Source organism: Schistocerca nitens, chromosome 4 (assembly GCF_023898315.1).
Source record: "Schistocerca nitens isolate TAMUIC-IGC-003100 chromosome 4, iqSchNite1.1, whole genome shotgun sequence".
NCBI classification, from domain to species: domain Eukaryota; kingdom Metazoa; phylum Arthropoda; class Insecta; order Orthoptera; family Acrididae; genus Schistocerca; species Schistocerca nitens.
Genome location: NC_064617.1, coordinates 205055932 through 205074877, shown reverse-complemented (window position 1 = coordinate 205074877; position 18946 = coordinate 205055932). Strand labels below are relative to the sequence as shown.

General features: G+C 38.7%; 1 protein-coding gene across 1 annotated transcript in view; it reads right to left on the bottom strand.

The window, feature by feature from the left end:
- LOC126251476 (protein Skeletor, isoforms B/C) overlaps positions 1 to 18946 on the bottom strand; it is a 68439-nt gene that overhangs the window by 34667 nt on the left and 14826 nt on the right. Inside the window, exons 4-7 of the mRNA XM_049951923.1 lie at positions 17416 to 17488; positions 14317 to 14491; positions 14130 to 14235; positions 8208 to 8344 (exon numbers count right to left, since the gene is read on the bottom strand). Coding sequence (XP_049807880.1) covers positions 8208 to 8344; positions 14130 to 14235; positions 14317 to 14491; positions 17416 to 17488 — 491 coding nt within the window. The remainder of the gene's footprint in view (positions 1 to 8207; positions 8345 to 14129; positions 14236 to 14316; positions 14492 to 17415; positions 17489 to 18946) is intronic.

Here is an 18946-nt window from a genome sequence, read left to right as displayed (position 1 = left end):
CATGAGGTACAAGTTCTTGTCACCCACCACCTCCCAAAGTATCACTGTATGGCCACAGAGGAGCATTCCCCTTGTTACTTCATACCACCCAGCCCTGGAACAACTGAGTCGTATTCTTCACCAGGGTTGCAACTATCTGTCGTCGTGCCGTGACATGAGGAATGTCCTACTCAGTATCCTTCCGACCCCTCCCACAGTGCTATTCGGCCACCTACTGAACCTAAACAATATCGTTGTCCTTCCCCACACAAGCCCTGCTCCCAACCGCTTACCTCATGGCTCACATCCCTGTAATAGACCTAGATGCGAGACCTGTCCCACATATTTCCCACCACCACCTACTCCAGTCTGGTCACGAGCATCACCTATCCCATCAAAGGCAGGGCAACCTGTAAAACAAGTCATGTGATCTACAAGCTAAGCTGGAACCACTGTGCTTCATTCTACATTGGTATGACAACCAACAAGCTGTCTGTTCACATGACTGACCACTGACAAACTGTGGCCAAGAAACAGCTTCACCACCCAGTTGCTGAGCACACTGCCCAATACAACATTCTTCACTTCAATGACTGCTTCACAGCATGTGCCATCTGGATCCTTCCCACCAACACCGGCTTTTCTGAACAGCACAGATGGGAACTCACCCTGCAATATACCCTATGTTCCTGTAACCCTCTTGGCCTCAATCTTTGACAGTCTTTTCCTTTACTCACCTATCCCCTGCCCTGTTCCCATTCCAGCTCTACACAGTCCCCTATTCCACCAATGCACCCACAGTCTTTTTACTTCTCTTCTTTCCCACTGCCCCCCCCCCCCCTCCCGTCCATCTAACCTCCCAACTTCAAGTAGCTACCCTATCCTCTTGCCACCACCTCCCTGTGTGCTCCCACAAGGAGCACTTTACTGTAGCCCACACTACTACCCTGCTACTGCTCCCACTCCCCGCCTACTCATTATCCCCACCACCCAGTTTGCTTGTCCCATCATGCACAGCTGCTTGCAGGCTGGCGTTGGCAGCCAAAAGCTGTGGTCATGTACGTGTGCATTGTGTTTGCCTGTGTGTGTGTGTGTGTGTGTGTTTTGTCTAATTCTGATGAAGGCCTTTTTGGCCGAAGGCTTACTTGCTGACAGTCTTTTTGTTGTGCCTGTCTGTGACTACTCAGCATCTCCGCTATATGGTGAGTAAGTAGCAACTATCCTTTTCATAATATTGACATTATTTATAGGAATATATTTTAAATAAAATCTCACTTAACAACTGCAAAGAAGTACTCACTTGATACACTTAAAATAACTCCACTATACAGTGTGAGTCACGTAAGAAGTAACACCCCTTTTTCTTTGTGAATGGTTCCAGATATCGAAATGAGGTTTTCAGCAAATGATACTGTGCTAATGGTACATACTTTAGTGTGTGATAGTAAGTCTGAACTCTTGTCTTGATCAAGTTATAGAAGCAAGTATGATTTTTTTGTAATGGAAAAATATACTTTTTTAATGTCATCCATAAGTGCTTGAAAATATGAATTCATTATTATAATACTTGTTAATTCTGAGGTTGAAACTCCTCAAAATGCAATCTGAGAAATTCAGAATGAGATTTTCACTCTGCAGCAGAGTGTGCGCTGATATGAAACTTCCTGGCAGATTAAAACTGTGTGCTTGACCGAGACTCAAACTCGAGACCTTTGCCTTTCGCGGGCAAGAGCTCTACCAACTGAGCTACCCAAGCACAATTCACGCCCCGTCCTCACAGCTTTACTTTTGCCAAGTGAGTTGTGCTTGGGTAGTTCAGTTGGTAGAGCACGTGAAAGGCAAAGGTCCCAAGTTTGAGTCTCGGTCCGGCACACAGTTTTAATCTGCCAGGAAGTTTCAATCTGAGAAATATTCTAAAATTGAAAGGCAAGTCAGTTGGAATTGGCTATTGTGTTGTAAACATGCTCATGCCATACTACATTGTTGTATGAAGCCTTTCAACTGTTTACTTGTCTGCACTCCAAAACTAGCAGGAACTGTGTCACCTATCAGTAAGTCATTTCTGCCTGAACATCCTTTGCATGCAAATGCGTACACCAATGAGAAGTTATACATACTTTTTTTACTCAGCAAATGTCAAAGAAATGTTGTCAAAGCTGTAAAGTGGTATAAGGATGTCTACCCTGACCATCACTATCCCCTGTGCCAGGGAACTGCCCAAATTACACACATCAATAAAGTTTTGCACCATCCCGGTTCTCAGAACTCCTGAAGATAGACACTGATTGTGGATATTGTACCACAGACATAGTCCCTTTGACTGTTCAGAGATGTCACTAAACCTGCCCAAAGATGTAAACAACCATGCATGAGCAGCAGCATGGAGGGGGTCCAACAACCGATCAGTTCCAGTCATTCCACCAGGAAGGAGGTACACGGCTCGTGTTGTCTGTAGTTCAACCATGCCTAGATGGTCAATACTGCAGTTCGATCACGTCCGCATTGTTACTTTGTGCCAGGAAGGGCTCTCAACAAAGAAAGTGTCCAGGTGTCTCGGAGTGAACCAAAGTGATATTGTTCAGACATGAAGGAGATACAGAGAGACAGGAACTGTCGATGACATATGACCGCTACCTACGGATTATGGCTCAGAGGAACTCTGACAGCAACGCCACCATGTTGAATAATGCTTTTCGTGCAGCCACAGGATGTCGTGTTACAACTCAAACTGTGCGCAATAGGCTGCATGATACGTAACTTCACCCCTGATGTCCATGGCGAGCTACATCTTTGCAACCATGACACCATGCAGTGTGGTACAGATGGGCCCAACAACATGCCGAATGGACCGCTCTGGACTGGGATCACATTATTTTCACCGATGAGTGTCGCATATTTCTTCAACCAGACAATCATCGGAGATGTGTTTGGAGGCAACTTGATCAGGCTGAATGCCTTATGCACACTGTCCAGCAAGTGCAGCAAGGTAGAGGTTCCCTTATGTTTTGGGGTGGCATTATGTGGGGCTGACGTACGCCACTGGTGGTCATGGAAGGCGCCGTAACAGCTGTACAATACGCAAATGCCATCCTCCAACCAATAGTGCAATCATATCGGCAACATATTGGCAAGGTATTTGTCTTCATGGACGACAATTTGCGCCCCCATCAGGCACATCTTGTGAATGACTTCCTTCAAGATAATGAAATCCCTCAACTTAAGTGGCCAGTATGTTCTCCAGACATGAACCTTATTGAACATGCCTGAGATAGATTGAAAAGGGCTGTTTATGGATGACGTGACCCACCAACCCCTCTGAGGTATCTACGCTGAATCACCGTTGAGGAGTGGGACAATCTGGACCAACAGTGCCTTGATGAACTTGTGGAATGTATGCCACGGTGAATACAGGCATGCATCATGCAAGAGGACGTGCTACTGGGTATTAGAGGTACTGGTGTGTACAGCAATCTGGACCACCACCTCTGAAGGTCTCCTGTATGGTGGTACAACATGCAATGTGTGGTTTTCATGGGCAATAAAAAGCGTGGAAATTATGTTTAAGTTGATCTCTATTCCAATTTCCTGTACAGGTTCCAGAACTCTTAGAACTGTGGTGATGCAAAACTTTTTTTGATGCGTGTATTAGATCACTAGTGTGAACAGGCAGCTTCAACATCAGACGACAAGAATGAAGACTGCAACTGACAGAGCACAAGAAAAAGTTGTTGTGGCTATGGTACTAATTAGTCCACTTGATGGCATAAAATGTACTGGCAAAGAATGTGGGATCAATCAGACAATTGTCATTCACAGGTCCCCTGATCTGACTTCTCTTGATTTCTTTCTATGGGGAGCACTGACAAATGCAGTCTACCATGAAGTGTCTCCCCCCCCCCCTCCCCCCACCCCCACCCAACACCACCAGGAAGTATGCGCCATTGAATCGTCATAGCATGCAACATTATATCATCCAATTTACTTTCATATGTTCATCTATGTCTTGAACAGTGATTTCAAATATGCTTTGCAGTCGATGGTATAAAATTGGAGCATATGCTTGAGTAAAGTGTAAAACTACATTTCCTTAAGAAAAGTATTTATTTTGAGGGTGACATGTCATCAATTATTTTGCATAAAATATTTTCTTAGTTTATTTAAAGTGAATTCCACCTAATTAAAATTTTGAATAGTATCTATAGACATATTTGTTCACCAGCACGTGTTTTACTTTTAAGAAGCATTCAGGCATCTCCAACAAAGGGAGGTAAGGTATTATTATTACTATTATTAGTCACGAAGCTCTCAGACTGGAAGACACTAAGTAGTTATTACTATTATTATTATTTTAAATCTAACAAAGCCAATAAACTAGTTTTATTTTTCTGTGAATAGGGCTATCAGCAATACGCATCAATGACCGACATTTTTGTTTTGGCTTTTAAAAGCAAGCAGCAACTTGGACAGTTTAAATGGAAAACTACCTGATGAAACTATAGCTGTTTCCACAAAAACCTGGATACATACACACATTATAAATTGTTTTTCTAAGCCCCATCTAATGCACTAGAAGCTAGCATATGCTGTAGATCCATACACAAAAATCATAGTTAACCCTTTATGTATGCTGTATAGGTAATTAGATTTTTCTTATTAGTGTAGCATTGTCTGGCATTAGAGGTCTGCTTGGTGGTGTTAACACAGAAATGGCCAACTTTGGCCGCATTGCTTTCCAATTTTAGTATCACTAGCATACTATCATTTGCTGGAAACATCATTTGATATCTGGAACCGTTCACAAAATAAAAGGGGTTGTAATGTCTTATGTGACAACCCCTGTATAAGTACGAGCTCAGTGAAATTATTTTGCCTACTTACGTAAGAAAAGGGCAAAGCAAATGCTGGGGAGGTTTAGTCTGTCCGTAAACAGAAATGCAAGCAACACTCACTGTGGAGAATATCGCCTTTCCAGAAAAATGCTACAGCTGCCATGCAGGATGACAAAGACTCAATTTTCCTCCAGCACTGGGGAACAGTGTCCAGAAATTTACATAGATTCTGTATATATGCTTTTCCTGTATTCGGATAATTAGTAATTCATATCTGTATTACATATAGTGTTAATGCACTTCATGGGGGATAAAACAGGCACGTCTGTACATTGTGTCACCACTGGTTCATAAGGTGATCTGCAAAAGTATCGGTATAACAATATGAAATACCCTGTAGTTGCTTATTGTGGCATAGTGTGGTAAAGCTGAAGGGGAATTGTCTGCTCACCCTTCATTTTGCAGACCCATGAAGGAGGGAACTGCATGAAAAATCTAGTGTCGTATCTTCCCTTGTGCTTCTAACCTCGTGCCCCACCTTTCCACAATGTTTCGCCCCTACAAAACAATTATCCCTTAATATGGTTCTACTGCACTTAAATGTGGTAAACACATTTAATATTTGTTCTTCTTAGACAACTATGTTTAACAATAAACATCAAATTTATACCATTAAAATACTATTTTTAATAATCTGTGATTTTTTCCATCCTATGCAACATGGAAACTATTAGTCCTATAGAACAAATGAATAAGATATTTTTTTACTAAATTTAATACAGTTTAATTTTGTACTGGGAAACATCTTTGATACATGCAGTGGCTTTTGAGATATTCAAGAAAAACCTAATAGTGTGACCCTTACATATACCCCCTGCCTCCCCCAGACCCAAACTCACATAGATTCTGTTCACATGGATTTTTAGTATGTTGCTCAAGACACTCCACTCTACCACTGTACAAAACTTTACAATTACACAAAATTCTTCCCCCAGTTAGTGCTGGGCTATAAGAGCACATTTTCTTATCAAATGCATACAATGATTTATACTTAATTATGTTCAATATATCTCTCTCCCTCTCTGAAACACACACACATGACACTGCTACACATTCAGAAATTCTTCTATGGAGCTGAAGAAGCTGTCAAGTGGATATGATTTCAGTTTTTGTTTGAAGTTTATTGTTTATCATATATTAAATTCGTTATACTGCTGAACCCTACGTGTTCACATCTTGACCCAATGGCATCGGCAATTACGATTGCAGTGGGCATGGGACAATTGAGATTTGACCATTGATCAAGGAAAACATGTTGACTCTTAGGATGAATCACATTTTTACTACAATATGAAATGATAATTAAATGGACACCCTAGCTGCAAACAGGCGTTGATGTACTTCATTGGGGACATGTTGAAAATGTGTGCCCCGACCGGGACTCGAACCCGGGATCTCCTGCTTACATGGCAGACGCTCTATCCATCTGAGCCACCGTGAGATCCACATTCCCAACATGTCCACACCACTACATTCGTAGTGCGCCTAATAGATGTGGCTCAGATGGATAGAGCGTCTGCCATGTAAGCAGGAGATCCCGGGTTCGAGTCCCGGTCGGGGCACACATTTTCAACATGTCCCCAATGAAGTACATCAACGCCTGTTTGCAGCTAGGGTGTCCATTTAATTATCATTTCATTTCTAGCAAATCTGCATGGTCATCCACGGTAACTGTTCGTTCGGGAACAGACACTACCGTCAAATATTGCTACAATATGTCAATAGCCGTCTCCACAAACACTATCACTGAGGCGAATGGTAGCTCAAAACGTGCAGCACGCCACGGACGTAGGTTGGTGGAAGCAGTATTATGCTATCGGAGACATTGTCCTATGTTTGCACGGGACCTGTGGTAGTAATGAATGACGCACTGACAGCTGCGAATCACTTCCATCCCATCACACTTGTTGTCTACTTCGACGACAATGTCATCTTTCAGCAGTATAATTGTCTGTGTCTGGGAGTCAGAACTGTCCTACAGTGGTTCGAGGAGCATTACAGTGAACTCAAGTTGATGTTTCAGTAACCCAATTTGCCAGATGTAAATCCTGTAGAACCCATCTGGGTTGCTGTCAGGTGCCATCACTGCGTAAGCAAATCAGCAGTTCATTATTTACATGAATTATATGACCTGTGCACAGACATCTAATCCCACACATCTCTACAAACCTACCAACAAATTGTTGGATCCCTGATACATACAATCAGTAATGTACTTCTCTCCAAAGAAAGACAAACAAGCCCTTAAGCAGGTGGTCATAATGTTTTGGCTCATCAGTGTATTTGATGAAAAATCACTTATACAGAGCACCAAAAAGAGCAGACCCCGCCGTGATAATTTCTTGTTCTGTTGATATTGTTTCATTGTGTATGTGGTGTATATGCCTTAAGTTTCTTAATGGAACAATCTACCTACTTTTACTTCACTAGGATGAAAACCAGTTACCAGCAAGATTTCTGACACAATAATATTTGAAATTCTCTAGAACTGTCTATGTGATAATTATACACAAGAACAATTACTCAGAAGCAAATTCCAATTAAATAGAAGAGTTGCTCATTTTAATTAATATTTTGTATTATTTTCTCCTCTGTTCATCCAAATAAATGAAAGTGTTATCAAAAGAACGAGAATGATCAAAAGACATGTCCAACCTTTTAAATGACAGATTATACTAGTCATTGATGGTTTTTGCTAAATACATGAGTAACTATGACTCTTCTATGACTCTTCAGTTTCTCCTCAGTATATATAATGAGAAATAAGTTCACAGGTATACAGTTCAGATCTTCATGTCAAACAAGCATAGTATTTGAACATGAACAGTTCTCAACATTTCTGATAATGGAATTTTGGTCATTTGCAGAAATAATGTACCAACTAGGAACTGAGATCCAGCCATATATCCATGAATTAATTTCTGTCATGAGCAACTGCCACTGTATTGACTAAAAATGAACACAGCAGAAAGTAAATAGATTTGACCCCATGTTTATCATGAACTGAGAACACTAAAATTGGCAAATTCATAATTACTTTATTACTGCAGATAAATACACAATGGTGTTATTTTTCTCTTGATCTACAATTTCTGATTTCATTAACTACAGATAATTGGCACCTGAGACTAATTTGGTTTGTGGGATTAAAGGGACCAGACTGCTACGGTCATCGGTCGACTAATTTGGCATCTGAGACTAATGTCATGTATTTCTTCTTCTTCATACAAAGATAATTTTTGGCAGCATGAATAAAATGTTTTACCCTTATCAAAGAATGGTACTAAAATGTTAGCACACTTATACAGTCAAAGATTACCAGTAAACTAAAGAACTTACAGGAGACTGTGCAGTAATGTTGTAATCATCAGCATGACCGAGGTAAGTTTCAACATATGTCACTGCAACATCAGAATTTATCATCTGACTTCTGTCGGTAGAGCCACTAAGTCCAAAAGCCATATATTCATCTTCAGCTGTGAGAAACAAAAACAACACATTTCCTTAGATATGTATTAATTATTGTAGGTGAATACAGCTGTGCAGCATCAGTAAGTGCATTGTCAGTGAAAAAGGCCACAAGCTTATGCCCTGCCATGCTACCCCTACTGATGGTACCATGGCAATGTACACTAAAGTAATGGACTCTTTCTTTCATATAATAAGAAAGTCAGGGCTAAAGGCAGACAGGCATCCTGCTTCATATTTACAGACTAAGGGCAGTAGGTTGTTTTGAGCCAGTCCATGTTACTGACAACAGATTACTCACTGGATTAAGCACATGTGATTTAATTTTGAATACCTCACATCTTTAGCAGCAGCCTACATTTTGTAACACCACATATCCCTCTGATGGCTTGTTGCTGAACTGAAATCTCCTTTGTGACACAGCTTAATTACTCAACAATGCAGAAGTGTTTGTATTAAACAGATCTGGACTTTGCCAGTTCAGTACATGGACAGCTAATACTGCATTGTGCTGTGTTTGAAACATTAGACGAAAACAGCGGCCAAGTAGTATAAAGGAGCAGTGGCTCTCTTCAAAGTGGCTGTTTTTCTTCTAGTATACACATATAAAATAATTCCCATGATTATCAGTGTGAACACATTAACACTAGCCATAATTTGTTGCCAGCATGCTTCACAGAAGTGACCAGCAGTGGATGCTTCCACCTGTTGATGTATAGCTTGATTCTTTTCACATATCTGAGGGCTATCCTTCATTACAGAATGTATGGAACACTGTGTGGGTCAGTATCGAGTGCGCAATTCTGATGTTACTGGCAGCAGTTAGTAGCATCTAAGTTTTATACACATTATGTTACTTGTGTGTTACAATCCAAAGCTTAATTAGTTTGTTGTCAAGGGGCAAAACATCACTCTCTATTGATGTATATGTGAAATTCTATAATGTTCCTAATTTATAGAAGTGTTTAATGAATGATGCACTAGTTATAACTTTCATGATTTGCTCTTCTAAGGCAACACTTATGAAAACAGGAAATGAAACCCAGTAAGTTCATAACAAAACAGTTGTCCTGAGCCATATGAAAGGTAATTTACTCCGCACACAGGTTAAAAGGAATACAGGCCAGTTTGTTATATAATGCCGCAAGCCTGATGATATTAATAGATGGTTGTGGAAATGACTGTAAAAGTTATTGAGTTCAAAGCGTCACTTCATTCTGTGAATCTCATATGCAGGCAGAGTCAACTTGCATAACGGCAGGAGCATCTGGCAGAATCCAATATAATGGTGTCACTGGTTAGTTAAGAGAATGACAATGAGTTTATGGCTGCTTAGGCATAAATGGGCAGCTAGCTGGTCTGATGAGATTGATTGGCTGGTGATGCTGTGTTTTCCTTGCTGGCAGCAGTCTCACCCAATGCAGAGATCAACAGTTTCATGTCTTCCAGTGATATGTCCAGCTGAGTTACAAGAATAGCTTTATGGATCTCTTCCTTTCATTGCACATCCAAGAAAAAGGCATTATGTTGGAAAACTTCTCTGCTTTCTATAAGTCTACCAATACTACTCAACACAACTCCAAGTATTTCACTAGGCATCATCTCATTGACCTTTCATATTTAGTAATCACAACTATTGAGCATTTAATATGCATATCAAACCACCAAAGCTGAAATAGACATGGCTAAAACTCCCTAACACAGGAGTTCCAAATGTCTGCTCATAAAGAACATAACTTTCTTCTTCTTTAACAACTTATCAATTGATTTGTTCTTGTGTACAGATGTCTTAATATTAACAGCATAAATCATACAGCTTACCTATCAACACATATGTACACAATTTGCTTTACAAATAGACATTACATACTGAGAAGAGAAATGTAGTTCTCAGAGCTCACAAATTACGGGAAGACATTCAGTGCTGTTTTGAGGGGGGGCAGGGTGGGGGGGAACAAAAATTGCATAAACACATCTGGTACTTCATCAAACAGACTTACAACACAGACTACATGGCCCTAGCTAAAACGTCACATAGGTACTTACAGTACATGGACACACTCTACACTCAATTCTTCTGGGTAGTGGGAGCAGTCTTACAAAAGCTGGAAGATGCATTGTTAGTCACTTTATATGGAAGACAAGCCACGATTTTCATTGTTTTTAATATGATAAATGGATGCTACAGTGTTCACCTTCAGCACAATTGTGTAGAAAGTTCCACAAAAATAGCTAAGTGCAAAATCCTTGCCTTTTAAATGTTTATGTACAGGTATAAGCTGGCATTCGGTAATTCCATTGTTTCCAAGAAACATAGATAAATTTGTTTCAAAAATTTACATTCTAACATTTAATGTATGATTTGAATGTGCTGTTTGTTCTCTTTCCCCATTATCTTTTGCTGATTACATTAAAACTGAAGCATATATTCCAATATATATTGTGTATTTCTAAATGTTGAGTGCTATGAAAAATGTAATTCGTAGTGTATCATCAGTTATGAACTATACTTGTGCTTCCTACTGATTTTGTACCATCATTTAGACAGACATTCCCCCTAATTTGATTGTATATCTATATGAACAAAAGCAAATCACATGAACATGTGTGGTTTGGAAGGTGACAATGAAATGCAGGAAAGAAGAAAAAGTAAAGGACAGACACAGAGTAGAATCAGGCACTGGACAATAGTAACACAGGGAAACAGCATTGGGTTGTGGGATGGAATGGAATCCATTAGACAAAACCAAACAATGGAAAGTCCTTCATGGAATAACAATTGTTTGGTATTACTCCATTCATGACTTTCCACTGTTTAATTTTGCCTGGTGGTTTTCCTTCCATGCCACAACCCACTGCTGTTTTCCTTTGTTACTGTTCTCCAATGCATTACTTTACTCAGCATCAGACCTTTTCCTCTCCCTTCCCATGTTTTATTTCGCCTTCCAAACTGCACATGCTCTTTGTTGTTATTCCATCCAAGAGCTTCCACTGCTTGAACAAAGGTATGTTTCTGAGAACTTTAGGACATTTACAAGTGTCAAACATAATATATTTTATAGTAATTAATGATTGCATGTTACAGTTGCATATTCTACAGTTTTTTTGCAACAATATCTGATTTGGAAAACTGTTTCCCTTAATTGCAGTGTCAGTACTTACAGGTACGTAAGTAACACAATATTTCCACCTTTCTCCACTCACTGATAGTTTGTTCTAAGGAAATGTGAACACAGCTCTTACAAAATCAACTGTTGTAATGTAATATTATATTCTGCAGGAATTATAACTGTCATAATGCTATTCAGCTATTTTAAGATGATATGAAAGTTAAATGAAATAATGATCATATGGTGTATCAAACAAAATTTGTGTCTGGACTGAGGAGTTCTTGCTATGAGTGTGACAGCATGTGATCTTGGATGGAGAGTCAGTGATAAATGTAGAGATACTTTCAGACTCTTCCTATTCCTGTTACACACTAATGACCTGATAGACAATATTAAAAATAAAATCAGACTTTTTGCTGATGTTGTAGTTATCTCTAATGAAGCATTATTTGAAAAAAGCTCACACAAATATTGAACAATGGAAAATCCAGGATGAAATGTATCAGTATTATGAAAAGGGAAGTTGCTAATCACCATACAATGGAGATGCTGAGTTGCAGATAGGCACAACAAAAAGACTCTCACAATTAAAGCTTTCAGCCATTAAGGACTTCCTCAACAATAGACAAAACACACACACACACAGCACGCACACTTGACTGTAGTCTCTGGCAAGTGAAACATCACTGTGACATTCAGCTGTTGATAAAATTTGAAAGTGGTGCAAAGACTTGGGACGTGCTTTAAATGTTCAGAAAAGTAAAATTGTTGATTCCACAAAAAGTAAAAATGTAGTATTGTATGACTACTACATCACAGCTTTATGACACCAGTGACTATAATATCAGTGACTCACAACTTGAATTAGTGAACAACTGCATGTAAGGATTTGTGAGAATATGAAATAAAATGACACATAGACTCAGCCATGTGTAAAATAAGAGGTAGACTCAGTTCATTGGCATTATACTGGAAAAATGCAATCACACTGAAAAGCAGATCGCTTGCAAAATACTTGCCTCTATCATCCTAGAATATTGCTCGAGTTTGTGGGACACACACCACATCTGACTAACTGGGTATATTCGACATACACAAATAAAAGCAGCATGAGTGGTCACAGGTTTGATTGACTCATAGTTCAGTGTCACAGAATACTGAAAAACTTGAACTGTCAAGACACTTGAAGATACGCATCAGTTAGCCCATGAAGTTTCAAGAACCAGTATTAGGAATAACTACATCCTCTCATATATAATTTTCGCAGGGACCACAAAGACAAGATTAGACTAATTACAGTATGAATACAGGCATTTAAACAGACATTTGTTTCATGCTTCACATATAAATGGAGTGAGAGGAAATGATAAAATGTGTCAAAACTGGAAGTACCTTCTGCTTTCCATTTCACAGTGGCTTGCAGACTAGATGTAGAGGACAAGAGAAACACTGACATTTTTTACAATGATTACAATCCCTATAACAAAATGACCAGGAAAGTCTGTAAATCGCTATAGGCAAATGTGGGGATGGTTCCTTTGAAAGGGCACGGCCGACTTCTTTCCCCGTCCTTCCCTAATCCGATGAACCGATGACTTCACTGTTTGGTCTCTTCCCCCAAACAACCCAACCCAACCCCAGGAAAGGCTGTAATTTTGTTTAAGTTGCAGTCAACACAGTTTGGTCACAGGTAATGAAATGCTACAGTGGTGTTGTGTAAGTATTTCCACAGATCAACTTCAAAGCAGTTTGAAAAAACTACGAATGGGTTTATTTGTAGTAATCATGACAGATGTTATGTATTTGCTGACATGAGATCATTAGAGATGGATCAAAATTAAAGTCAGATTAGGTATATAAGCTCAGTGCCCTGATGATTAAAATTTGCGCCAAGAGAAAAAAGTTACATAAACTATTTACTCTAAATTCATTATATAATCAAATAATTCTTCAGCTCAACGTGAGCATAATTGTTTGAATGTTTATTGTATTATGAGATCCATTACCTCAACATCTTTCTGACTTACTTGCTCAACACTATCAATTACTGTAATGTACCTGTTATTATGAACGGAAAGAGTAACTTCATTGCACCAGTGTTAGCCTATATATGCACAGATACGAATAATATCACTACAGAAGTTTTAACTTGCAGTTCAGTGCATCGTAAATGAGTCAGACACCACCTAATGTTCCCATCATCTTCTAATTGAATGCTGATGAAAACATAATGTGAATATGTAGCTTAAAGCAGGCCAATTAAATCTAAAAATACAAACTACTTACACATACCACAAATATATCTTAGAATACAAAAAATAAGGCAAAAATCACAAAATTTCAAGATACAAGTATTTCAAATCCATAACTAAAAGGGAAAAATGGAGTCAGTTGATGGTGAGCAAGATGATGGAACAGTAGCAATGACTGAAACGGTACATTTCTCATATTATGTGTTGAAAAATACATGATGAGGAGAAAATATTTAAAATGAACTAGATTCACTAGTACAGCCTAACTTTACTATGTTTCTTTATCTTTTACTACTTTAATTGTTTGAACACTTTTATCAGTCAGTAATTCATATAGTAATTTTATCTACACCTCTTTTTACCCATTTAGGAAGAACATACACTGTGTTGTGGCCAAATTAATTAACACAAAGTAGGTTTGATATACTTACCAACCTGTCCTGCCAATTGAATTGTTATCTGTGGTCCAAATATTTCCCAACTAACTTGGAGATCTTTATGTAACTGAAGACAGTTTGGCAAACTGTTCTTATGAGGCTGTAAAAAACAAACCATCAAAAAAATAATAATTATAACTCAGTCTACTAAAAAATATTGTCATTAGAGTAAACAACTAACCACAACTTTAACAAGTGATGGTGGGACATTCAAGCCATCAGGTATTCTGACAAAACCAAACTTTTCTTTACTCTCCAGATCAAAAATGCTGAGCCACTCTATATCAAATATAGTTAGTTCTCCAGGTAGCTGTAGTGTTACATCTTCATTCTTGTATGCCCTTAGTGGATCAAGGCTGCAAGAAAGACATATTAAATGTTGAAATCAAATTGGCTCCTCAAAACTTATGAATATCAGAATGAATAAACAACATTAAAATACTGTAACCAAATAAGGAAACTAGATCCATCAGCAGAAACAGAATTTTCAGATTCTGGTGCTTATTCTCAAAAAGTCACTGTAGTTTTAAAGTGTCATATTTTTAAGGTGGAATAAGTACTCCTCCAATAATTATTTTGCAAAAGGATTAGTACATTTGTTTTCCTTTGGCCAGCCTCCATTAAATTACCAGTTATGTACTGATTCATCCTAAAGGAGCATTTGTGCTGATCTCCAATGTCTCTTTACTGTACTGGCCCAAACCTATGAGGATGGAAATGAAGATGGTCTGGAGTAATGCAAAAGATTTTAAAGAACAAATGAAACAGCAAGCCAAAAGTATGCTCAAGTTCTGCTTCACAGGTTAATGGTAATCCAAGCTTTGAAGTTATATAACAAACTTATATACAGAATCTAATAAAAGTACTCACATGTGTACATATTCTACTTCTAAGTCAAATGTGTTGTGCAGATTGTATGGCAAATCTTTCAGCCTTTTGTAGTCCTATGGCTGTATATTTTCTCTACCTCCAGAAGTTCATCAAATCTCCTAATTTTATTAATGTCTGCTATTTCAAGAGTTTTAGACTTGACAATTTGAACAAAACTGCCAAAACAAGTTCAGCAGTCACAAGCTTTTTAATTAAGTTAACTTCTACATTGCTAGAGAACCAAAGCAGGAACACCTCATTTGTTTCTATCAGAAAACTCCAACACTGATTAAAAGATTCCATGAATTACAACATCTCCCTTTTACGTAATGTGGGAAATATGATGCATGCAATGCATACACATTTCTAAGTTTACATTACGTCATTGTTTAAAAACTACGATTAAGCAGCAAACCCATGATTGCTTACTTTCTTGATTAAGAGTACAAGATTATTCCCTGTATGAATATATGTGAGAATTGTGCTTATAAACAAACATGAGCAAAGGCAACCATCCACCTTAAGCTGATTGATACTCAGTGCAAAGAAAAATGTAACTGCTTTTCAGCTATCACTGTTTATATAGTCAAAGCATGCGCTCTACAGCACACAACCAGACATCTAAACACGACTAAACACAGCTGCAGCTATGCTGACTGTTTAGAGTAGGACAGGAGAGGATAGTATGTGTGCGAAGGTAAATAAGTGAGAAGAGGATCAGTGAAGATTACAGGGGAACTGCAAGGACGCAGCATGCACTGAAAAAAGGGTTTTCATCTGAATAGTCTTTTGCACTGTGGCATGCTGCATGTTCCACTACTGTGTGGTCATGTTTGGAGTGGCAGTGGCCACTATGTGGATAGAGAGCTGGTTTGCACAATAATGAGGACAGAATGTGTCTGCTTTCACATGCAGCTCTACCGTTCATAGGAAGGAATTGTCTGTGACTGGACTGCAGTAGAAAATATGTGTGTGTGTGTGTGTGTGTGTGTGTGTGTGTGTGTGTGTGTGCGCGCGCGTGCGCTCGTGTGCGTACGTGCGGGCTCGTGTGCATGCAGGAGGGGGGGGGGGCAGGGGAGGAGGGGAATATGAGTGCTACCTCGGTTTTCCACAAGTGAATGACTCACAGGGTGTATGAACAGAACTGGCATAGTGACTGATTAAGGCAATGTGTAGGTTGGGTGATGAGGGTAGGATTCTGGGTAGAAGATCTCCCAATTTAGGACACAATGAGAGGTAGATGACACCCTGGCAAAGGGTATGGTTGAGATTCTGAAGACCTGGATGCTATGGAGAGATATTAATACTGACAGTCAACTGGTCCTAGTGGAGACAGATCTGCAGGTGCCACAGGAAGAAATGGCACAGGAGAACTGTATCTGTATTGGTTGGGCAGGATATTGTCTGTCTGTGAAAGCTCTAGCTAAGTTTTAATAACTCCCATTTCCCACAACATATATGACACCTATAGATGCCATGACTGTATGAGAGCAACTTACTTAGAATGGATTAGCCATTGAAATCAAGGTGCTGTTGTCATTGTTTGTGAATTGAGAAGCACAATGTGAAATGGATTTAGGAATAAATGCTGAGTTATGGAGGAAAGAGGAGAGACTCTCCTTGCCATAGCTCCATATCATGAGGATGTCATAAACAAATCAGATAAGGGTGTTATGTGGATAGGAATGATTCCTCTTGGTGGCCCCTAAACAAGTTAGCACTGGATGGTCCTATGTGGATGTTCTTAGTAATTCCATAGAGTTGTTGGTAGATTAGGACTTTGAAGGAGAGATGATGGGTGATTTAAACTGTCGGCATGTGGCCACTGGAATGTGTGCAGCTTTATTCTGACAGTTCTTTGGCATTTCAGGGAAACTTATGAAGTCAGGTTGCTGAATCGTGTTACTAAGACATTCATCACAGCATATTGTTAGAATTATGACTGCTCATCCATGATTCTTCCACTGTTCTGTCTTCATAACTGTGCAGAGAAACTTTGCAAATTTTGTCATTTTAGCAGAGATTACACATGATATTATTTTATGACAGTACCTCTTAAATCAGCCTGGAAGAAACAGTCACTAAACAGCCAATCACTTATATTGTATTGTGTTACATCTTTAAACATAAAACCATTATATACAGGTCAAAAATCACTTCTATAATGTTAGTATTATTCTTATGTTTCATCTCTCTTCATTTCCGATTCCACTTGCAACAGTAGTTCCTAATTTCAACTGATGACTATTTCAATCAATGTAATGTTCATGTCATTATAAACAGAATACCACTGTATTTTTTTTTAAATAGGGTGGAAATTACAGTTAAATTTTTAGGCATTAAAGTTAGTAAACAGAATTTTTCAGCCAATCAGATATAACAAATCATAAACTTCGTTTGGCATACTTACTATCCATATTCATCCGGAACTTTTGTCCCTTTTGAAGATGGCTGGGGACCAATACCAACCCAGAAGTAAGCATCTGAAATTATTTCAATTAGTCACTTAGATAAAATTCTTTAAGCAATATTACAAGCCATTTAAGGTTTTGGTAACTGTCAATACGAAGTTACATGCTCTCATGAAAAATTGTACAATGATAAATAGCTTTTTATTGTTAAAATATGTCAAAAGCTTTAGGCATTATAACTTCAATGACTTATAAGAGTTAAACTTCATGACAGAATGTTATACATATGCTGATCAAATACATACACTGTTAACAAACATCTAGGCCTATGTGCCATCCATTGCTGCTTCAGTAGTAACAGATCTATAAACAGTGGTCCTATACAGCGTGTGGTTGGCTATCCTGCAACCACTGTTTAGATTCAATTCAGGATTTCCATTAAAATAATTATATAGCAGAATTTACTGTAAGATATGTTCACACTTCTAACTCTTTGCAATAGGAATTGTACTTGCAGACATTACTCTTCTTTCATTGTCAACTGACTCAGTTTCAGGATTTTTTTAACATCCTTGTAAAATATCTAGTCACTGCTTCTAATGCTACTACAAAGCCATCTTCATGTGTATGTATTAATCTCACTAACTGCAATTTTGAGGAACAGGGTTTCACCTAAAAATTTAGTCTCACACTACACTACGACAATTATAGTAAAACCACATGACGGGTATGTTTTACAACACAATTTTTAAGATATTACTCAGACACATAAACAACTAAATGTTTCAGAAAGCAATAAAGCAGCAGTTTTAAAGAATACTATGACATAGCAAAATAAACATTTCGGATATGAAACCAACAACTGGATCTGAAAACTGATGAACAAATGTGTGACTGCGTTTTATATACCTACAGCCTCGGACAAGGCTAAATTTTTCGACATCAGAAACTTGGAAGGAACCATCTGATCCAAAGAATTTCAGATATGTGACCCTTCTCATCATCTTTTCAAAACCTCAAAGAGGCTTTTTATAAACAGGAAGCCTGGGGATGCTGACAATGCAATTCTTAAAGAAGAAGTAGACTTCCGAATGGGACTGTCATGCTGTGCTGAGGTAATGAACTTAAATCAACATACAGATGTTAGGTTTTAAAGGAATCAAATATGAGAAATTGTTCTTATATTTCTAGAAGCAGTGTAAGACACATTATATCACAACAAGATTGGTAACAGAGGTGTGTGCATCACTCAAGGGAATACTTAATGATTCACTTGATGAATGTGTAGTACAGAAGATACTTTGGTTTTGTCACTCTACAGGACTGATGGAGGTCTGGGCGTTCACAGAGGGTGAGTTTGCTGGTAGCTGGAAGCTCCAATGTTAGGCACGTAATGGGGCCCCTTAGGAACATGGCTGCCAAGAAGGGGAAGGAAGCCAGTGTGCACTCCATGTGCATAATAGGGGGAGTCATTCTGGATGTGGAAAGGCTGCTTCCGGATGCCATGAAGAGTACAGACTGCAGCCAACT